Source organism: Alosa alosa, chromosome 7, assembly GCF_017589495.1.
Source record: "Alosa alosa isolate M-15738 ecotype Scorff River chromosome 7, AALO_Geno_1.1, whole genome shotgun sequence".
NCBI classification, from domain to species: Eukaryota; Metazoa; Chordata; class Actinopteri; order Clupeiformes; family Clupeidae; genus Alosa; species Alosa alosa.
The window spans coordinates 23,083,256-23,107,421 of NC_063195.1; the positions used below are offsets into that span (position 1 = coordinate 23,083,256).

The 24,166-nt window shown below is 42.3% G+C and overlaps 1 protein-coding gene across 6 annotated transcripts in view; it reads right to left on the reverse strand.

The window, feature by feature from the left end:
- The window catches only part of LOC125298499 (equilibrative nucleoside transporter 1-like), a 34,000-nt gene extending 12,504 nt beyond the window's left edge, over positions 1 to 21,496 (reverse strand). Inside the window, exons 1-8 of one of the 6 annotated variants that reach the window (XM_048249269.1) lie at positions 21,293 to 21,496; positions 4,490 to 4,590; positions 3,933 to 4,014; positions 3,126 to 3,322; positions 2,324 to 2,463; positions 912 to 1,046; positions 597 to 694; positions 37 to 106 (exon numbers count right to left, since the gene is read on the reverse strand). In XM_048249269.1, the coding sequence (XP_048105226.1) occupies positions 37 to 106; positions 597 to 694; positions 912 to 1,046; positions 2,324 to 2,463; positions 3,126 to 3,322; positions 3,933 to 4,014; positions 4,490 to 4,518 (751 nt within the window). In that variant the 5' untranslated portion in view covers positions 4,519 to 4,590; positions 21,293 to 21,496. Of the gene's footprint in view, positions 1 to 36; positions 107 to 596; positions 695 to 911; positions 1,047 to 2,323; positions 2,464 to 3,125; positions 3,323 to 3,932; positions 4,015 to 4,489; positions 4,591 to 6,230; positions 6,516 to 6,667; positions 6,898 to 11,965; positions 12,667 to 19,141; positions 19,474 to 21,292 lie in introns of those variants that run through there. The other 5 variants (XM_048249271.1, XM_048249266.1, XM_048249270.1 and 2 more) reach the window with 5 other exon arrangements.
- Positions 21,497 to 24,166: the final 2,670 nt, after the last annotated feature.

Genomic DNA, 24,166 nt, shown 5'->3' on the forward strand with positions numbered 1-24,166 from the left:
TAAAAACCACAAACGGACTGACTCCCAGCAGATTACCTTTCGTCAGCGGATCCATCTGTTTCTCATCGTCCACTCCCTTGTTGTTCTGGAAGTGCTGGAAAAACCCCTGTTGAGGAATAACATGACGCAAAATTTACTATAAGCACCCAGCAAGATCAATGAGAACATAGATACACAGACAGATAAAACATGTTAAAAAAAGAAGACATTGTAAGAAAATGGAATGTATGCCATAGGACGACGTGTGTGGAGTTAAGGGATTTGAGAGATGCTGTAGGAAGGGACCAGATTATGGAGGGATTCGTGTTCGAGCAGAACGATTTTGTATTGGGTGGGATATTGAACTGGGAGCCAGTTGCAGCCAGTGTAGTTGCTGGAGGATGGTGGTGATGGTGGCCTAGTATGGCTGAGCACCCTTGCAGCAGAAATATTGGTATACATTGTAATCGAATTATTCTATTTGCCGAGACTCCAAAGAGTAAGGCATCACAGTTATTCTAACCTGGAGGTGATAAATACACAAATGAGTGTTTCAGCAAATGAGGTGTGAGAGATACTCTCTGGGTCAAAGAAAGCTGTAAGACTGGGATGTTTACCAGCTTAGGCAGCAGGACGTACGACATGATGGCTATGACAATAACCGCACAGGCAGTGATGAAGTACCCAAATGCACTGTCACTTAGCTCAGAGCCACCTGAGAAAGAGAGAGAGAGACCATATACAGAAGAGAAGATTGGGTTACATCCATTATACTTATTATACTGCTACATTATAGGTATATTTATCAGCACTGTTATTGCAGTCTTTCAGGTAAAGTTTGGTAACCGTTGACACGTTCAGAGAGAGAGAGAGATACAACACACACACACACACACACACACACACACATTGCTAGTGTGCTGAAGACTTACTGGCTATGGCACAGATCATGGAGAAGGCAGCGAAGGTCCCTGCCAGACCCTGGCCACTCATGATGGGTGTGGTGTAGGAGGTGGGCAGCAGGCCGGCCATGCCAAACAGACTGCCCTGCAGGATGGCCCCGAAAGCTGGTGGAGGAAGAGGAAGAAAGGAGGAGGAGAGGAGAAGGGTAGAGGGAACATGGAGAGAGAGAGAGAGAGAGAGAGAGGAAACAGTGTTGGGCGATGGAAAGTGCTTTCCAGAAAAGAATATCTGAGCAACACGTCAAGCCTGGTAGAATATCACGTCTCTGAATACTAAATTGTGCTTGGAACATGAGTGCGACACAGGAAACGGGATGGGCAATGGGAAGTGCTTTCAGGCAGCTCTTGAGAGTCAATTGGCATTTTTATTTGTGTGAATATTAAATAGCTAGAAAGCTTGTAGAGAGCTTTAGAGAGATTTTGTGGTTTCCTTACCACGTGTGTGTGTGTGTGTGTGTGTGTGTGTGTGTGTGTGTGTGTGTTTAGACTTGATATGACTTATGAAATCTGATATGCCAAAGTATTACAAAGACAGTAGCTTGTGATTCAGGGGTGGTTGATCATGCATGTAGCCTACCATAAAACTTCAAATAATCGCCGAGTCCCTAAGAGACGCCCGTCTCTTTTAAACGCCTGGCGTGGCTACAGGTTTGGGTTAAAAGCCGGTCTCCAGTAGAGGCCTGGTCTGTTTTTTAGTTTCGGGTTGTATTTAATCTTCTAAAACCCGTCAGATCGTCTGTTTAAAGATTCCTGGAAGTAGGCTATGATTTGAATGTAGACTGTTGTCAAATTTGGCAAATACAAAACGGGAGAAACAATATGGTTCATGCATTCTCATGCTGTTTCATTCATGCCGAAAAGGAGGGAGAATGAAACATTAAGCACGTTCCACTTTTGCATAAATAATTCCTGAACGGTTTTGGTCAGGGCTAATAATGCAACTGTGTTTGACAAAGGACCAATATAGGCTATTTGCTAGTGACAAAATATGAGCTTTCAGTGTGATACGATCTCTTTGTAGATTACGTTTAATTAAAACGTGTTTCATCTGTTCTGGCTATCCCTGCTATTTGGATCTTACTGTATCTCACTCAATGAACAACATCTCAACACTAAATGAATGATGATCCGTAATTGTCATCAGATAGCCTAGTCATATAGGTAGATATTCAGTGTGTTTGAAATTATTAATTCGATAATATTTTCCATCTTTGCAGAGGAAAAGTTTTGTGTAAAGGGAATTAAAGGCCTGTCTCATATAGACGCCTGTCTCTAATACTAGCCGGTGCAGTTTGGCGATGTGGGAAAATAAAAGCCCGGGCTATTATTTGGAGTTTTACGGTAATAGCAGAGAGGTGTATTAACCTCATGTTGTCACTCACAGTTAATGATGATGATTTTGATCATAGTCACCACAAAGAAAGGCAGCGGTGCAATCTCGACCTTCACCAAAATGGCTGTCACCATGAACACCAGCAGGATCACTGACAGACTACCCATGATCCTTAACTTCTGAGGAACCCTTTGGAGAGTCACACAAATGTAATTAGCTGTTAGTGTACATCATTTTATCACATTAATTTTTTTTTTTTTTTTTAAATAATATTTTTTTGGCCTTTTTATGCCTTTAATGATATTGAAAGTGGAGAGTGGCTTTACGCACAGAGCAAGCACATTCTGCCTGGTACAGATCACAATCTAATGCAGACATGGCTTACATGAATATGACGCACGTTTTGACCAGATACTAAGCTAAAGGTGAAGATATCTATCTCCTGTTACTGGATCAGCAGGGAAGACGGGACGTGAGAGTGCCACCCGCATCGATCGCCAGACTCAGGGTTGCCTGTAGGAATGAATGCTATGGTACGCACACCCATCTACTACAATCACACGATTTTGGACAGAAACTTTAAGCTGAAGACGGTCTGGCTCATCCAAACCACACACTGCATGAAACAAACACTATCATGGAATTTGGACATCACAATAAATGAGGATACCCATAAATAATCTGCACTAATCTAGTAATTCATTACTAATCTAGTAATTTCAAGTCATCTGAGGAGTCTAATCAAAGATTCTATAGTTAACTTTTATCAACCGTCTCTGGTCTAATTCAAGACCCCAATGTGACCCCTATGACCTCCCAACCTCTGCACTTTGACCTCAGGGGTCACCCACCAAAGCAGGAAGGAGTTGAGGCAGGTAAAGGCCAGCAGTGGCACCATGGCGCAGAGCGTCATGACGTTGTTGAACTTTGCCTCCAGGACGCTGCGCGTGTCCAGCACCTCCCCCGGGGCCAGCGTGGTCGGGGCGTCGGTGGCGTTGGAGCGGTCGGCGTCCATCGTGGCGGGGTCCTTGAGCCGGCTGGTGAAGTACTGGAGACGGAGACGAAGGATTATTAGCGATGAGATTCACTGAGCGGATGAAACACTCCACACTGCACTGAACTGAAACGAGCTGCACTCAAAACGGCAGGTAATTGCATTCTGATTGCTTTCCACTGAATAGACACAGCCAGCAGAGATTAGCGCTCCACGTGGATTCAGATAAGGAGGCAGAGCAAACAGTTTTTGCTGTCTTTGCTCAGAATCAGGCAAAGGTAGCTGAGTGTAATGTGTGTTTTAGTAGCCAGTTTGGAATTTTCCATATGAGACAAGACATAAACCAGCAATTTGCTGTAGGGGGGGTGGTCAGAGTACTGCGACAGCTTTCAATGTCAACAATATTTCCGAGACCTGGAAATATTGTTTCTGAATACTGGAACTGCAAGGTCTTGCAACTTGCAATTTGACATGAAAAATGCTTTCCAATGGCTTGCGACAGCTGGCAACAATGTGCAACATTTAATTCACACCGCTGCAACTCCTCTTTGCAACAGTTTCGTCTCTGCGAATCTTTGGTGTGAATTGGCCTTTAGTTAGCCGAGTGGAAAAGGGTCGGAAAGGATAACCTCAAATGATTCAAAATCCAAACAAAGCATATTACCATGGTAGCCGTCATGAAGAAGTTCCATGGCAACAGAGTGCCTAGCCCAAGGGTGAAGAAGATCAGCCATACAGCCTTATATCTGTCGGGTCAAAGGTCATTGCAGGAAACAGGGAGTTAGTGACTCATTCCTTACATATAAAGTTGAATAGTTCTTCCTCAGATGGATCCCCTGCTTGGTATGTGGCTTTGGGGAAATAACAGATTGTGTTTCACTGAGCTACTGGGAAGGCATTTAATTTAGGCATCCAATGAGACAGGTCTAGAGTTTCAGGACTCAAGACTACAATCCCTATAGGCAAACACATCAATCAACAAAATCATTCAGAGCATGGTCAAATAGGACTAGTAAATACTGTATATACGTTGCAAATTTGCAAAAGGAAACACCAAACTAACTCACCAAATCCTCAAAGAAACAAACAAAACAAGCAAATAACAACAAACAAACAAAGTCGGAAGCGACATTAATGTGTACTTGATTGTGCGTGAACGTGATTGATCAGGGATGAGAAGCTTGTGATAGATCAGGGATAAGAAGAAGCGTGGGTTTTTACTTGTCTTTGGGAGCGTTGTTGGCCGTCATGACTGTGACCTTTGAGGTGATGCCGCTGTCCTTCAGTGCTGTACAAAGTCACGCATCAGCTGTCACCCTGACCTAATAAAAAGAAAGAAAGAAAGAAAGAAATATATCAAATATAAATCAAATAAAACATCAATGGTAGACAAACGTGGAAGTGGAATCAATCTTTTTTTTTTTTTTTTTTTTTTTTTTTTTTTTTTTTTTTTAAAGGCATCCAATTTGTTGCCTGGGTGAACCCAGATGAGCCTGTTAGAAAATTTGAATTTGGCTCTGCAGGTCTGTCAGGAAATGAGCCCATTAATACCTGTTTCTAAAATCACCACCCAGGATCCAATCATAATCGCTTATCTGGCATGGGGCGGGCTTTATATGATGACAGATAGAGCAGTGCATTTAACACAACCAATGGCTACACTGATGGTGACAGGGTTAAACAGCTATGGACCTGTATTTTCTTTGGAATTGAGTAAACAACTGCATTTAAAATCTGTGTTTCAAGAAATATGTTTGCTGCACTTAGTAAGAGTTTAATGCACCGGTTTAAGATTAAGTTTAATTGTACTGCTGGCTACACCTCTGGAGTCAATGAAGCCTTTCCAGACCTACTCTCAATCTCAATTGGTGTTAACCAGGCTTTCCAAGTTGTGGCATAGTAGGTTAAATTCACTAAGATATGGCACTATAGTTCCACTACAGACACTATATTCAAGAACAAATAATGAAAACACTGAACTATTAAGTTTGCATGTCTCACATACAGCGATTCTGTCCAAGGCAGCAATACAGCACATGTTGCTTTCACATTTGCTTTGAATGCTGAGCCAGAATAGAAGAATAGCAGTAAGGCTGAAACTATTCCTTCAGATCTTTCATTTTTCAAAATGCTGCAACTCCATCATAGTCAGCCTCAGACACTGAATGTGAAAGCACTAAAGAACAACTAAATGTACCTACAGCAGGGGTTCATATCACGAGCCAATTTTGCTCTGTGATTTCTTAGCTCTCACACTCAGCCAGAGACAAACATATTATATCAGGACAAATAACATGTAACATGTGAAGGTATTGTGTGATGGTTGTAACTGTAACTTTACTGAGTGCATCAGACCACGAGTCTCCATGCAGGGAGTCTAGCAGGCTTATCTATGCCTAAACATATGATGCTTCCATGCTGTGATGTAATAATATAACAAAATGTTTCAATAGGAATGCTTCCTGGTCTCAAAGTTATATATTTGAGGTGCTCTTTGCATGGGAAACGGATCATCCAAAACAAGAAAAAGCTCCAAGGCACTTTCTGTTTGAAACAGATGATGTAATAATATATTATCATATACATATTAACATAACTATATAAACTCACTTGTCCTCTCCTGAATAACATCATTAATTACATGATCAAGGACAATTAACCTACACTTTAAAAAAAAAACAATTGTTCCTCCACAATACACTGATCATAGAGGATATTTATTGGCATATGTTTCAAATAAACTATTTCAAAACGAGACAGTGATTATTCCAAATCTAGAATACACAGGACATAAGCAATCCCCTCCATACCTCCCCCCAAAAACTTTATAAAAAACATTATGTTACTCAAATACATAGTCAAAGACCAACCAAAATGGATAGCCTGACCAAGAGCCTTCTACCAGCTGTGAGATGCATCATAAACATTATAAGAGGCGAATCCCAGCAGATAAAATACTCACACAAACCTATACTCTCAGTCCCTGCCAAGTCTTCTGTCAAATCCACTGATAGTTTCCCCAAAACCACTAACACACAGAGACCACCAGCATGAGCCACTGCCAGTCCAGCATAGAGCAGACCCATTTTATACAGCTGGATTGGCAGGCAGAACCACACACACACTCTCTCTCGCTCAGTGAAGATGCCACCCCACCTCCTTGCCTGTCAGTCAATAGCCAGCTCCACCCCCAAACTCCTTGCAACACACACGCGCACACACACACACACATGCACACATGAACACAAATGCACATACTGTATGCACTCTCTCTCATACACACACATGCATGCACTCTGTCTTTCTCTTTCTCCCTTTATCTCTGTCTGACACACACATTCACACATGCACATGCACACACACACTCACGCTTGCATACTCCCAAACCCTAACACTTACCAGGACTTCTTCATCAGTGCACGGTTTTCAGAAGTCTGGCGAATTTTTCACAGCTGATAGCAGGGGCCCTGCACTATCTCTCCGTCTGCACCGTGACTCTGTATGTCTGTCGTTTCAGCACTCCTGATCTACTCCTCCCAGACGCGGGCATGAAGCGTGCGACTGTGGCTGTGCACTGTGGCTGCGGTGGTGACTGTGGTGGTGACTCTGCTCTGGTTTACTGAGCATTCTGGAGTCCCTCTCATCATCTGTGAAGTCATAAAGCCCATGGATTTTGTTTCGGAATGCCGTGGTTGTCACAACAGGATTGGGTTTTGTGACCTCACAAAATGATACACAAACTATTTGGGTTGATGATTATGGGGTGGGGTGGGGTGGGGTGGGGTGGGGATTCTAGGGGTCAGTGATCAGGTCAAGTCAGTAGCAAGAGCCAATATGTCAGAAGCCAGGGGTGTAGGTGGATGTGTATATGGGTGTGTGTTTGTTTATAGATGTGTGGTGGGGGGTGTATTAATGTGTGTGTGAATGTGTGTGTGTGTGTGTGTGTGTCTCTCTCTCTCTCTCTCTCTCTCTCTCTCTCTCTCTCTCTGTCTGTGTGTGTGTGTGTGTGTGTGTGTGTGTGAAAAACTTTGAATGGATGCAGCAATAAATGTGATTGATTAGCTAAGTTGAGGTTCATTGTTCATGTAAGGTCTTACCCCACATTGTTTAATGCAAATTAGCAACCTTGAGATGGGTAGAGATGTGTGTGTGTGTGTGTGTGGCATTTACTTATATGGGGAGGGTAATATCCTGTCAACGCCTTGTAAATGGCTGCGGTTTAAAGGTATGACAGGTCCACATTTCACAGGATCTGTGTGGGTTAGCACGTCCTTCGCCACTTCCTCCCCACGGCGTCCCATTGTGTGCGCCTGCCGCCCGTCTTATCTCCCTGCGTTCACCACTGCTTCCACGCTGGCCCATGGTCAAGCCGTCAACACAGCCACACTAACATCTCCACTCTCCCCCACCCCACTTTCTCGCCAACTAACAACAGTTACGGAGAAGGTCTGTGAAAGATTATATAGGAATCATGCTTCCTGTGTACAGTACATGATAAATCAGTGGTGAAGAGCTTTTAATATATATATATATATATATATATATATATATATATATATATATTGTAACTGTATATAAAAGGAGCCATAATTGTATGTGCTGCTCACACATGGTTAGCGAACACTGCATACGAGGAGAAAAATGAACAAATAAGAAGAATTGTACACAATTGACATTTTCTGCATGGGAGCTGCTGTTTAATTTCTGCCCATCTCTATATACACTTCTCCGACTCTTTCTTTGGCTTCCATTATTTTTGTTCGTAGACAAAGGGAGAGGCATAATGAAACATCCAGAACAGTGGGTGTTGACAGACATGAATGCTCAGTTTGTTGACAGTTTGATGAGTCTTTGTTTGTGTTTGTGTTTTTGTTTTGTGTCTGTGAGTCGTGTGGTGGCTACTTGCTGTTGACCTAAGCACTGGCAACAATAAGTGTTTTTTTTCACCACACACCCACACACACCACACACACACACACACACACACACACACACACACACACACACACACACACACACACACACACACACACACACACACACACACACACACACACACACACACACACACACATACACACACACACACACACATACACACCCACACGGACACACACACACAAGGCCATAATCATAATATACTTTGTCTCCCCGAATATTCAACTATGCTCCAAATGTCCTCCCATATAAAGTAATGTTACAATAGCCTGTCACACCCCTGTCCAAAATAATCACTTAGTCATTTGTTCCCATTAATTGCACACACACACACACACACACACACACACACACACACACACATACACACCCACACGGACACACACACACAAGGCCATAATCATAATATACTTTGTCTCCCCGAATATTCAACTATGCTCCAAATGTCCTCCCATATAAAGTAATGTTACAATAGCCTGTCACACCCCTGTCCAAAATAATCACTTAGTCATTTGTTCCCATTAATTGTTGATGGGACATTTAATATTGTAACACCATACCGACACTAATAGTGATATGGTCTATGCAAACTAAATGTAGAAACTAATAATATCCATCGTCAGTTCATTTCTTATTTCATTATCAAATTATAACATTACATTTGAGAAATCAAAGTCGTTGTGTCATATGAGGTCTGTCAATTTCACATATCTGTAAGAACAACATACAAAGTTACAAAACAGGTTTTGTTCTTTAGAGACTTCCAGGGAATTGGCCTTGAGTGTTGCCATTTCTGGAGAAATTAAAAAGCAATAACTGATTATCATCTCTGTCATGTACATGAGTCAGTCATGCTCTAGAAACTGTTACTGAGGAGATGACAGACAGGCATAATAAAACACACCAACAAAAGCATCCACACACACACACACACACACTCACAATCGTGAGACAATAATTGTGCAAAGCACAATTGTACAAGCAAAACCCAATCAATGTCAACTATATGCAATATTTTATTGTAAAGTAACTAAGATGTCATTATAATGGTGTCATCATCATGGGGTAATGCCCTGCATTTCTGCCATTAAAGCTAACAATAACATGCATAGTCTTTCTACACTGGAACTCTAATTGTGGAGACAAATATAGGCTATAGGCTAAATGTACCAAACACGGCCTTAATTGCATGAAGACGGAACAACACTTTTAGTGAAAGCAAGTCAATCTGCAAAATACTGCACTAAGTACAGAGCCTACAAAAATTAGTCAATAGAGAGAGCGCATGATGATGCCAATTGGGCAGCGATAGAAGGTGACATGGTTGAGTGAGGAAATGAGCAAAGAGGACATAAGGACTTATCCAGTCTAGGGTCTAGGGTGCAGTTGTTTTTGGCTTTAATACTGTTTACATGACCACACTGAACCATGGTAATCTGGCCACACATAGGCCTACCCAAAAGGGTCTATGTTTTTACATAAAAATACAACTTATGCCATTAGATATTATAATACAAAGAGGGGAAGAGCAGGGCTATAGAACACGATTACTCTATATTTAAAAAATAAATATATAAACGTAATGACATCTGTTCATGAATTTGTAAATGGGACATCCATCCACCCCAATGAGTCTTTGTTTTTGTTTTTGCTTGTGTGTGTCTGAGTCGTGTGGTGGCTACTTGCTGCTGACCTAAGTACTGATGACAATGATGTGTTTTTTTTTCACCACACACATGCACACACCCACACACAAAGCACCCCCCCCCCCCCCAACACACACACACATACACAACCACACGTGCAAAAGCGCACACACACACACACACACACACACACACACACACACACACACACACACACACACACAGAGATAGAGAGAGCAATCAGCCCCTGGACCCCAGATCCACTGTCTTATTCCCCTCACACACCTCACAAATATTTCAGATATTCACACACAAAATCTCACATCGAGTTCAGCTCAGGTCTACCGAAACACGACACCTGACCGCCTAACGCAACGTGCTCAGGGAAACGCCAGGGGTCTGTTTCAATTCACTCCTCACCTCAACACCATGCCCGTGACATTCTGTACCACCTAACCCAAGATACCGCCAACATACCCCGCACAAGATATATAAGTTATCCCACCTCCAACGCACTGAAAGGCTATTTACAGTATGCATAGCTCATAGTCATTACCCAGAGATATCCATGGGAAATGATGGTTCACACTCCGAGGAAGGTGGGAGGGAGGGGGAGAGGGAGAGAGGGAGAGAGAGAGAGAGAGAGAGAGAGAGGTCCGATAGAGCTGTGCGAGGCATGCCCGAGAGAAGAGAGACGTGTGAAACACAGTCATAAAACATTCTGAGGGGGGCAATGATCTGTGTAGGGAGAGGGTTGGCAGATAAACTACTACTACCTTTTTTCTGGGGGGGGGGTTTCAATGACTTGAAGTCATTTTTGTTTTTCAGAGGTAGCATGTACAAATGCATTCAATAACTTATCAACACAAAACAAATCAAATAATAAACATGGACTGAGGAAAACAAAACAAAATAAAACAAACAATTATAATATTTAAAAAAAAACCAGATTTTTGGATGGATGGCTTTCCAAACTCTCCAAGCTCCTGTGTTCTGGACAGGGTGTTCTCGACTCAGTTGCTCATAGGCTACACTGCCCTCTACTGGACGTTACATATACATACAATAAAAACAGTAGCCTGGCATAGTCATAGTCAATTCTATTCAGAATTTGAGTCTGATATTTGCTTAATTGAGACGTAATTATGGTTCGGGCATAGATGCTTCTCAATGGAACAATTCCATATCAAATTTCCCGACCTCACATTCCGGGGCCGAGGTTAAGTTCGGGATGGCTTCCAGGCTATAAAAACATTATTGTCAGGTATGATACGAACTAACAAATATCAATAAAGATGTAGAATATATTTTAAGAAAATCATTAAAGCAAGAAAATTACTATTCTAGTACTTGATTTTGATCAATCTATAGTGAATTATTCTCATAATTTTTGGGAAAGAAAACTACTATTTTACTACCACTTTTTTGATGAGCAGTTTTCATGTCATGATATGCTCAATAAATGAGTTACCTATCAGAATTCATGCGAGCTGTTCACATTTCACAAGCAGAGCCAAAAGATTACAGAATAGTACACACACCCATTCAACAACCCATAAAGTGACTGAACTATTCACACAAAACGTTAAGCAAGAACTCCTGCTACGAGAACATGTTTCTTGTGAAACCACAACATTGCAACCCTGAAGCCACAATAAATAAATAGATTCATGAATAGTCAGTAATTCCCCAGAATCAATGTGCACCTTCTTTACAATGATCCTGTGTTTCATTCTATTGTTTTTTATGCATTTGTTTACATATCCATTTAATTAGCATAATGTGCATAACAGCAGACATTTGTCTACCAAAGTGTCGAAATTAAATTTTACAGAACTCAGGAACTGATACCGGCAAAGTTGAACAGGCCTTGTAAGAACTGAATACAATAATAATGATAAAAAAATGTTATGTGGAAATGTATATAAAAACACATGAAGTAATCGAGCAAAGTAAGCAAGCAAACATGAAAAAAGAACAAACAAGAAAGAAAGAAAGAAAGAGAAGGAAAGTTATCTGGCATATTTGCAACTTGCACCGAAGCATTTAATCTGTAATATCATTATAGAGAAGAAAGCTCTGGGCCCGAAAAGACTCCAGCCCCGCGTCTCACCTCTACCTGCTCTTGTCCTCTCTGGCCTCCTTTAGTCGGCTAGTCAACAGGGATCCTGCGCCAATTCAGTCATATAATGAAGTGATGAAGGACAGACGCAAAAGCCTCATTTCTTTAACTTTTCTCTCACTCTCTCTAATACACATGCTCATGCCTGTTAACGTCATTGCCTCCCTGGAACACACACCTCCAGTACACACACATGCACACCTCTAATACACACACACACACACACAGAAAGAGAGAGAGAGAAATGGAGGGCAAGTGAACTAAAAATAAAAGAGGGTGTGCTGCAAATGGATAATAATGGTATTGGTTCAGGGAGAGGATTGACGCTACTCATTTACATAACAGCATCCGACAACAGCAGGACACCCCAGGGAGAGAGAGAGAGAGAGAGAGAGCAGTCAATAGATTGTCAATTCTACCGTGGCAATACTAATGCCAAGTTGAGTAGACTGTTTCTACTATTGCTTCTCTGGTTGCATCAATATAAAATAGGGTTAAATAAAATAGGTGTGAGTTATAAGCTGACCAATGTCAATAACTTCTTCTTCTTCTTTCTCTTCTTTTTCTTCTAAATATCTTGTGGCTCTTGAGGCCTTTTCATAGAACATTGCACATACTGATTTCCTCTTCCACAGATGGAGACACTAATTGTCCAGTGTAAACATCTTTATGGTTTGGTCAAAATGCATTCACAAGGGTGTTCACAGGTAGAAAACACACACACACACACACACACACACACACACACACACACACACACACACACACACACACACACACACACACACACACACAGACACACACAAACTATACTTCCAGTGAAAACATGGCACGTTCCTTTAGGAACAGGATACCGCAGGCTATAGAGGCAATGCAAGGCGAGGCACCCCTGAACCTAGATTAGGGAAACATCCTGCGCAGGGGGCGGCGTGATTGGCCACGGTGATTGCCTGATTGTTCTGCGCCCCCGGCGCTCCGGCAGAATCTGTCTCAGTCCGTGGTGAGAAAGGATGCCATAATGGAGACGACGGACAAACGGAGACGGCCAGGGTGGCCTCGCCCCTGGAACGAGCCGTGCGCTGGTCAGTGGCGGTGTTCCTGGGCATGCGGGCCTCGCATTGTGTTGTTTGTGTTGGAAGACTCAGACACCTGGGGAACCCATTAGTGTGTGAGAGAGAGAGAGAGAGAGAGAGAGAGAGAGAGAGAGAGAGAGAGAGAGAACAGTGTGAACAATAGCTTTGGGTAATGTCTCTTCCCTCAGTTTCCAGTATGTAGGGAGGAATTTTGATTTGATTCCACTGAAAATAGAAATTCTGAGTCAGTTGAAAATAGTTGTTGAAGGATAAGTAGCCCACCCTACCCACGGCCCTCAAACCCCTGCAAAAATTAATGCCATTGAGATCCCTGTTAAAACAAAAAAGAAACAAATGATCTAACAGAACAGGTCAGCCGCTTTCATGTTGAGCATATTACTTTAACAAAGCTGGTCAAGACTCAAGAGGCATGAAGTGGAAAAAGTATTTTAAACGTCAGGCTTGAACTTGCAAGGTGAACATTGATGTTTGATTTGTTTAGCTCAACTACTGTACTAACTGCTACCAGTTGCAGAAACAAACTGTGACTTGTATCTGACTGCCTTGACAGTAGGCTACATTTCTACATAACATTCTGCCTCACTGCTCAGTCATTACTCTCCTAAGCCCATTTAGTTCATGAGTTGCACAGCACATTTATAGTGCACATGATATAAACACTGTATTAATAGACAAGCTCATGTGATGATGTTAGATGCTCCCAGAATTCCACAGTAGCGCACACAGTTGCTTAATTTGGACGGCACCTGTTGTAGATAAGGCCTGGGTCCAGTTCAGGGAGTAGTATCAACTGAGGGCCGACTCCTCCGAGAGACACGCAGGTCATCTGGGGTAACCTTGGCCAAAAGACTCCAGAGCAAGAGTGGGAGGGGAGGGGAGGTGAGGTGAGGTTAGTCAAGGAGAGGGGAATTTTGGGAGTTTTTTTTCTGTTTAATCTGCTGCCAACCATCGCCCATATGGCTTACCCATTCACTAAGGACAGGAGAGGAAGTAAGCCCCCGCAATTAAAAAACAATATCCTGAAATAGACCGCCGGATATTATTATCACTTGGTTTTTATTGTTTTCAACGTGATTACCTGCGTCGGTGACGTGGTATTTGACGTGGATGTGTAATACCCCTTTCTGAACGTTGACCAAGTATTGTTACAATCAACCACCCTCTTCTTTTAAGGAGGCTCACATGCTTGTTTGATCTCGAGGATGAGTATTCCCGATAACAATGACCTCAGTGGTGTGTGTCATTGTCATTACAAGACAAATAAAAGGCTAAATGCTAATCATGTGCTATCCGCTATGTAATCATGTGCTATCCGCTACGTATTCTCCATTCACTACAGCTTCTGCTCAAAAGCTAAACACCTCATGAGCTAAAAAGAAATCACTTCAGGACAGTCAGAAGTGCACCATATTTTTGCAGTCCTGCAAGAGATCATGTTTTGGAAAGGGGAAGTGAGAAGCCCTTGTTTTCGACGAGTAATCATGACTCGGGTGTGGAAGTGGTAGTGGTGGAAACTGGCCTCTACCACAGAGGACTATGTGACAATTTACTGACGCTTTGAAACTTTTGATCAAGTAGCAATTTCCCTATTCCTTACTCCCTGTGTTCCCTTCTGATCTGCAGTGTTTTTGGACTTCACTTTGTTATGACTTTGTGGGATGATTGCATGACTACCATCCCGTGATTTTTTGCTGTTTCAGCCTCCCAGCTCACGTTCTGCTAACACAAGAGGAAGCTCAGTTTCAGAGAATCCTGTTGCTCAATCAGCAAAAAAATGTTGCACGTCTTGTGGTCTCATAGCAGCTGTGACCTCCTGAACATCTGGCCCTGTTGCGGACCTTATCTGAGCCAGAGCTGCAACAGATCCTTTCCAAATCCAGCTGTTCTCTGGTCTGAGTGACCCCACATTGTATTGCTGCTGTAATGATTTGCAGACAAACAAAGCAGTTCTAATGTGAGTTACTGAATGAGTGTTTAGCCTGACGTCGTCATACTCAATGAGTGTTTAGTGAGTTACTGAATGAGTGTTTAGCCTGACGTCGTCATACTCAATTCTAGTAAGAATTTGAGTCTGATACTGTTCCATTGGGACATGATTAGGCCTATGGGGTGTGTTTCAGCCGATACAGTGGGGAAAACGCCTTTGCACTCAATTGGATAGACCTAAACAATCAGAGCAATCAGAGCTTACTGTGAGCTGTAGGAAGAACACTCAAACCATTGTTCTTCTCCACAGATGCCTTAACATTGTTTTCTGTTTTGTTTTGTTTTTTAAGTTATCGCGCTGTCGATATCTTGTACCACACAATCTAAGACAACAAAATATGTAGCAGGGTATGCTATTAGGAAAAATGTATATTTCCCCTCCTTCATTTTAAAAAATAATTATGTTGTTCACACAGAATAACACAAAATGTTCACACAGATGCTAAAACCTGCCGGGGAAGGGTGTCCAAAACTCTCTAGCAAACAGGTGGCCAATCAGAGATTTCAAACAAACGAATGCAAAAAATGATGTTTTCCCTTGATGAAAGTGAAACCGGAGTTTTCCTACATATCCACTTCGGCCGGAGTTTTCAGAAATAATTGTTTCAGTGATAAAACCTCAGTTTTCGTGTAAATGAAAATGAAAGGCCAAACCGCATGGAAACGGGGTCTTAGAAACCATCTGCAAAATCTGAAACCATATATACAAAATCAACCTAAGCGTGCTCAGATGACATGATAGATGAGGCACTGTTGCTCATTTGTCCATCATCGTACAATTGAATTGGTCCGAACAGTTCTGGTTTGGGCATAGTTGCTCCACAACGGAACAAGTCCAGACCGAACTTCCCAACCTCAAATGTTGTGGGCGGGACTAAGTTTCTATCTATCTATCTATCTATCTTATCTATCTATCTATCTATCTATCTATGCAGTCCTGACCTCCTGATCTGGTGCAGGTAATTCTGGTACAGTAATTCAGCTGCTGCTCCTGCAATGCAATAGCCTAGAAATCTAGACACGCCCCTAGCGGCTGTCAGGGCTAGTCTAGCAACTCTCCGTTGGCTTGTGAGCTCCAGAAATCGAAACTTAATCAGGACATTGAAATCGTGTATAGAGTCGTTTGGTGGGCTTAACATAATGATTGATGGCAGAGTTGCAACGGTTTGGCTTGAATTCCCTGATACTTGAAAACAAATATCCTATTGCGTCCTATTGCATGCAGAGGGAATTTGAAAGACAACTGATTATCCCGCCCCTCGGACTGAGCACTGCGAACGGTGAGTGCCCAGACCCTACATTTTAATGTGGGTCTGGCTCGCCAGGCTAGCAATGCAAAGCAAGTCAGTTGTCATCTAGAATGTTGCAAGTCAGTTGTCATCTAAAATGTTGCAAGCATTCTTTAGCCAAAGTGTGACAATGTTGCATTAAAGTGATTGTCCTTGCTGACTCATGAACATTGATAAGTCTTTGATAAATTGTGTCTCTATGTTACCCTGGAAAATCCAGAGTTCTCGCAATGAGAACAATTTGAATTGTCTCTGTGAGACACTCTGGCAATGAGTAATGATGCATGTTACCTTTACCACTTGTATTGCGGGGAGCCAATGACATCTGTGTTTCTGATATAGGCGGGCCAAAGGCGAGCTAAACAGATGACAGTCGTAGTGTTATCCAATTGCGTCAAGGTCCGGAATCAGTCAGTAAACATTGGTCGTATAGTCTTACCCAATTGCGTGCAGTGAGATTTTCAAATGCACGCTTGGTGCCGCCCCTCGAGTAAGGCCATTACATTATTCATGGCCAGATCCTTAATCTTTCTAGATTACCAGGGTACCAGGGTCTGGAATCTCCAGGCTATCTCTATGTTGGAATGTAGTGTTGCACAATTACTCAAGCTTGCGGACCATGCTTCATCAGAGGCAAAATCCTCGACCCAAAACCTTACAAACAAGATGTATACAATTGGATATGCATGAAAGATAATTGATATCATTCTAGTGAAAACCTGAGCTGATAGCTGGGGCTACTCTTTACACCTTTACCTTGAATGTCAGTGTGTGAGTGTATGTATAGTGTGTGTGTGTGTGTGTGTGTGTGTGTGTGTGTGTGTGTGTGACCGTCGTCGGCGCCTACTCTTTAACATTCCCCTTTCACAGCCAGGTGCCAGATACTTCACCATCACTACATAGCCACACACACACACACACACACATGAGCTGCACTCACGCACTCAAACACTCTCATTCACACACTCGTGCACACTCACTCACGTTTACTTTGGCGGTGCGCTACATTTCGCAACCTTCACCTTCGTATCGGGCACATCTTACACAGGCATTCTGCAGCCAGCACTAAAACAATGAGCCCTGTGGCCCAATGGTTCACATAAGCACAGGGGTTGCCCAATGCAGCGCCGTTGCAGATAAGATAATATCGACAGGTAGCGGACAGGGGCCCAGCAATAAATATAGACAAAAGGCCGATGCACGTGATGAAGGGCAGTTCTGTGGACATTATAAGGAATGCAGGTAAGCATGATTTGATTTGATTTGATTAGACATATTTGGGATACACTTATGGGATAATATAATAATAAGCAGCATACTTATGAGATAATATAAGAACTAAAGGCCATGTCAGGGACAAAACGATAAAGACAGAGACTTATTTCCAACATTGTCCCTGCTGTTGAAAGACATGATTGACGCCAAGCATGAATGGTTGTGTAAACAATTCAATGGTATTGTGGTAATAACAAAAAGCAGAGTTATTTTTTTCAGAGTTTTTTTTTTGGGGGGTGTTCCTTAACTATGTTACAATGAAGCGGCACAGTTTGCCATATGTGACGTGAATAGCAATAACAGTAGAGTGTGTTTACACCAATGACTAGCATGAGGTGTGGAAACGTGTGAGAAAAGGATGAGAGAAAAAGACGAGGAAAGGGTGGAAAGGGGATCAAGGAATGCAGGGTGGAGTCCTCCATCAGGCCTTCCTGAGAAGGGCATGTAGGGAACAGCGGGGTCTTTGTTTATTTGGAGGTATACAAACAATTGCAAAAGATTGCATTGAATTGAGCAAGATTGGGCTCAGACAAGGATGGGAGAACTTGACATTAATCTAAGGTTAATTAATCTGTGAATTGGATACCCATCTGCTTGAAAAGAACATCAATACTTACATGAGTTACTAATAATATATATGAAGACTGAAACATTATAACAGGGTTTGTCCTGTGAGACAATAGCCCTGATTAGCGCCAGTCTGGGAGGAAAGAAACGACAGCTCATAGCTCATTCAAATTACGGACATGCATTGTGGCACTTTTAAACTTTCGAGCACACTAAAGAAGCCACTACATGAAAATGCATCTGTGTTATAAAATTATTAAATCATGCAAAGTGTGGCCTTTTACCCTTCTCTACTTTTAATCTCTCTAAGAAAAAAAATACTTGAAAGAAATTGAAGTGGAAGAATACATCCATACATCCTAAATAACATGTTGACAGCGTCCTTAACACACCCTCTATAGCACCGAGATGCCACATGCTCAACTCCTTGTCTTCATAAAGGACTCGTTTAAGTTTCCCCCATTGTCACGATAATGCCAACGCGCCCTTGCCACATTCCATAACCCTGCAACAATAACAGGTGAGGTGTTCCGGCCTCCGGTGTGTCTGGACGCTGGGGCAGTTACCATGACAACCAGACAGACGGAAACAAGTGAGTGAGCAAACAAGCAAAGAAATGGACTGCATAACATCCATATTGACGGTTAAACCAGGAGTAGATCAATAGGTCAATACACTGGGGGGTAACAAGGTGAAAATCCTTTGGACTGTTGGAATATTAGTCTGGTGCCTCTAAACATAGGTTTAGCAGGGAATGTATATGGAAACCGACAACTCTGGAGAGAGAGACCTCATCTGTCAACACAGATCTTGTCCTGTCTTTATCTGCTGTCAACTAGGGGTTGCAAACTCTAAAGGAACCTGCTCAAACCCTTTCATACTTAATACATTAATACCGTGCTGCTTTTATACTCCCTGCCCTGCAGGTTAAACAGTTGCAAGGAATCTGGCCTCACCTTCTCACAGGTGCAGATTCCCAAGGAGTCAATTCAAGAAGCCTCAACGATCAGAGTTGTCTTCGTCGAGTCTCAAAATCCTTCAGAGGTTTGTCTCAAGTCCTCTGAAGATTGTGTCTCTCTCTTGATACCTCTGTGGTCTGTCTCCAGTCCTTTTGGCTCTGTCTGTCTCAAGTCTTGTATTGAGTTGTCTCTGTTCTTGACTTCTCGAATCTGATCCCCAAAAGCCTATAGACTTTTTCTCTTTGTCATGTACCCAGTCCAGTAGGTCAGGCAAACAAACTAGTGATCTACAGTCAGTTCTCCAGTGTGTCTACTCTCTCTCTCTCTCTCTCTCTCTCTCTCTCTCTCTCTCTCTCTCTCTCTCTCTCTGTCTGTCTCTCTAACACACACTGACGCAGATACAGAAGTCGTGGCTGCTAGCTCGGCACTTTCTCTATTACGCAATATTATTGCCCACACATGTCTGTTTTCGCATATCCCTGTTGAATTTTGTTGTGTACTCCCGCCCCTCTTAAAGATACAATGTAGAGTTTATACCATCGTCCACCGCGTACACGGACGGTTTTACGTGAGAGGTGACCCTGAGAGAGTGAGCAGGACAGTGGAGGACAGAGGTCTTTTCGTTATCTCCTTGTGATGTACTGCGATCACAGGAATTTTCATGACACTCTTTTTTTGTCTTCCATTCATCCTTTTGTGGTTTTGTATCACATGCACACAAAAAGGGGGGGGGGGGTGATTAGTCAGTGGATTTATCTAAGGTGAGTCTACTACACATTTTTGTAGGGGGGAGGTTGGCGCGTTTAGGCCTAATCTGTGTCTTAGAACAAAAGACAGTTTTTTTTTTTTGGGGGGGGGGGTTAAAAACTTGGATCACTCCATTTTCCAGATTTAGTTATAACATAGGGTGTTGAATCTCATGTTATGCCAAGTCAGTGGGTTTACATACACACATTTGATTTGTTTAGAATTGATTCATGGCTCAGTTGGAGTAAAAATTACTCATGTAAACTCCTTGATCAGAATAAAACTGCTAAATCGGATAGGAAGTTTAATCGGATCGAAAGGGGGTATATTCCTTTTGAAATCCGATTTAACAGCCAAAGATTTAGTAAACCCTAAATCAGATTGAATAATGTTTATGCATGCTGATTACTTGTCTTTATTACATGAAAACAGTTGCTCTTATAACAATTTCACTACCTCTGAGTATTTTTAAAATTTTTAAGATCCACTGTATAGCCAATTATGACACCATCGTTACCATCTAAGATCTTAACCAAACCACTTGTATAAAACACTGGTACCTGTATAGCCTGCTTGAGGCACCTGATCAGATTAGATTATTAAGACATGTAAACAATCGGAATGATTTTCTCATCTGACTGAGAAAAATCCTGTATGTAAACGTGGCTAATAAGAATGCTGTTAAGAATGCAGGGGATTCGTTGACGTTACCGATAGTGATAGTGATATTGACCCGAGTGATTATAAAGGAAATGGCACAGGAGCATGTGAGGACATAGCTGATCTAATCCTCGGACATTATGGATTAGATAAATTAGCTAATCACATCATTACGTCTTAAATTAATCAATTACAGTACAGGTATGTATTATGGGTTAAATTATTTACATCCAAAAGTTCAATCCAATCCATCTAATCCCATCAACAATACTGCACTCAGGTACATATCACAGAAACACCACACTACAACAACCATTGAAGGCCTATGGGATATCAGTACTTTGCTGCCGCATGTTGCACCTCCAGGGCAATGTGTTCAGGGGCTATTTTATCTCGCTGAATGGCAACCCACTCACAAAACATCCCATCACAACCATCAGGGCATCTCTTTAAAGGCTTTTACCATATCACTGTTTTCCTTTTCCCCACACATTAACAAAAATAATCATTGTATCTCTTACAACTTGAATTTGTTCAGCAAACATCCAGCAGCAGCAGCGAATACTGCATCAAAACACCACCGACTACACCACCGACTCATCCTAACTCCCTACACATTATTGAGCGAACAAACAAAAACAGACACAAACAAACAAACAAACAAACAAACACACACAAACACGCAAATACACACATACAAACACACACACACACACACACACACACACTGTGAGGTCCTACCTGCGTCTGGGAGCGGCGGCTTCCACTACAGTAAGTGAACTCTAGTCTGCACTGCAACGGGTCAAAGAGCAGCAGGGTGGAGGTGGAGAGGAGGGGGGGTCTTATCTTCTGCTCTACCCAACCTGCAGAGAGACACGCAGGCATCAGTGGAGCTGTAAGCAAAGGTGTATGCACACACACACACACACACACACACAAACACGCAAATACAAACATACACACACACACACACAAACACACTCAATCACACACACACACACACATACACACACATAGTCATACACATACACATACACATACACACACACACACATACAGTACACGTACACACAAACACACACTTCACTCATACAGGTACACACACACACACATACACACTGCACTCACTCACTCACTCACACACACACACACACACACACACAGACACACACACAATGCACTCACTCACACACACACACTGCACTCACTCACACACAAACATACACATACACACTCACACACACAATCACACATGTGCACACATACGCACTCATACACACACACACATACACACTGCACTCACTCTCACACACACACACACACACACACACACACTAAACTCACTCACACACACACACACACACACTGAACTCACTCACACACACAAACACACACAGACACACACACACAATGCACTGACTCTCTCTCTCACACACACACACACACACAGAAACACACACTGTAAAGCTGATATATACAGACACTTCCACAGAATTGCACATGACATACAAGCTGTGAAAAGAGTACACTCACCTGAGACAGCCATGCCACAGTAATAATAATAATGTGAATGTCAATAATAAGCGTGTGTGTGTGTGTGTGTGTATCTATTGTGTTCTGATATTAGCGCTGCCTTTAATATTCATCTCATCTGATTTTTACTTTATCATCCATCTGTTGGTCTGTTGGCAAGAGAAGGACTAGATGGTTAGAGCATGTGCGTGTATGTGCGTGTGTGCATGTGCGTGTGCTTGTGTGTCTATGTCATATCCATCCTGCTAAATCTTGTCAGATCAACTAAAGCGTTGTTAAATCAGGTGATATCAGGGATACTTTTAGCAGCCTCTAAAGCTCTCTATTATATTTCAACAGTATACTGCAGTGGCAGTATGCAAACCATCCAAATGGCTTTTGCATACTACATGGATGCACTGCATCCATCATTTCTACAAAATACATTATGTCAATAAAGATTTTCAATCAATCAATCAATTATTCCAAGTCCAGGCTACAAGTACACATATAGTCTTCTGACTGACAAGTTAGGTATCCCATAATATAAGCGTATTGTAACTTTTCATAGGATGACATATTTCCCTCAGTAAATATGGTAATGTTAGAGAGTGTTTGTCAGTCATTGCATGAAAAAAAAAATGTATGACATTATTTATTTGCCTATAGGCTACCGACCCAATCATGCATTAACCCGGCAAAACCTAAAGTTGATAATGTGTTATTGAACAATATGGACATTACTATGATTGAGTAGATTAATATTGGATCACTAACTTTATTACTATTAATTTAATTAACTAGGATTTATGACACACTGATACACTGAAAAGGAAACACTGGCATGGCAACTCTCTCTCTCTCTCTCTCTCTCTCTCTTTCTATCTTTCTTGGGTTAGGTCTCTCACACTCTCCCCTGCCTGGCTGACTGCACAGATTATTTACCCAGAGTGGCCCCTTCCTCTGACCTCTCTTTCTCTCATCCCAACACACTTCCTCTGTCTTTTCTCCACCCTATTTGTCTTAATTTCCTCAAAGTTGATCTCAATTTCCATTTTCTTCTCTGTCTCTCTCTCTTTTCAATGAAAACATATCTCAAATTAAAATGAACTGTATTGTATTGACATTGCACAACTTGTTTATCTGAGCATAAAGTGTTAGTAACAATAGGTACCAAATATTAAAGTTTGTATCAGATACACAGATATACTTGCCACAGCAACTCCCCTGCCTGTTTACCCAGCCAGCCAATCAGCGTCACTTTGTCAGTCATTGAGCCTCTTAGATGGTCATTAGCCACTTACCCAGTCAGAGAGCCACTTAGCCAGTCAGTGAGCCTCTTAGATGGTCATTAGCCACTTACCCAGTCAGAGAGCCACTTAGCCAGTCAGTGAGCCTCTTAATTGGTCATTAGCCACTTAGCCAGGCACTGAGCCACTTAATTGGTAATTTAGCCACTTAGCCAGTCTGTGAGCCTCTTAATTGGTCATTAGCCACTTAGCCTGGCACTGAGCCACTTAGTTGGTAGCCTAGCCACTTAGCCAGTCTGTGAGCCTCTTAGTTGGTGGGTTAGCCAGTCAGTGACCCACTTAGTTAGTCATTAGCCACTTAGCCAGTCAGTGAGTCACTTTGTTGGTCATTAGCCACTTAGCCAGTCAGTGAGCCTCTGCTCCTAGTTGGTCCTTTAGCCAGTCAGTGAACCATTTAGTTGGTCATTAGCCACTTAGCCAGTCAGTGATTTAGTTGGTCATTAGCCACTTAGCCACTTAGCCAGTCAGTGAGCTACTTAGTTGGTCATTAGCTACTTAGCCACTTAGCCAGTCAGTGATTTAGTTGGTCATTAGCCACTTAGCCAGTCAGTGATTTAGTTGGTCATTAGCCACTTAGCCAGTCAGTGAGCCACTTAGTTGGTCATTAGCCACTTAGCCAGTCAGTGACCCACTTAGTTAGTCATTAGCCACTTAGCCAGTCAGTGAGCCTCTGCTCCTAGTTGGCCCTTTAGCCAGTCAGTGAACCATTTAGTTGGTCATTAGCCACTTAGCCAGTCAGTGATTTAGTTGGACATTAGCCACTTAGCCAGTCAGTGAGCCACTTAGTTGGTCA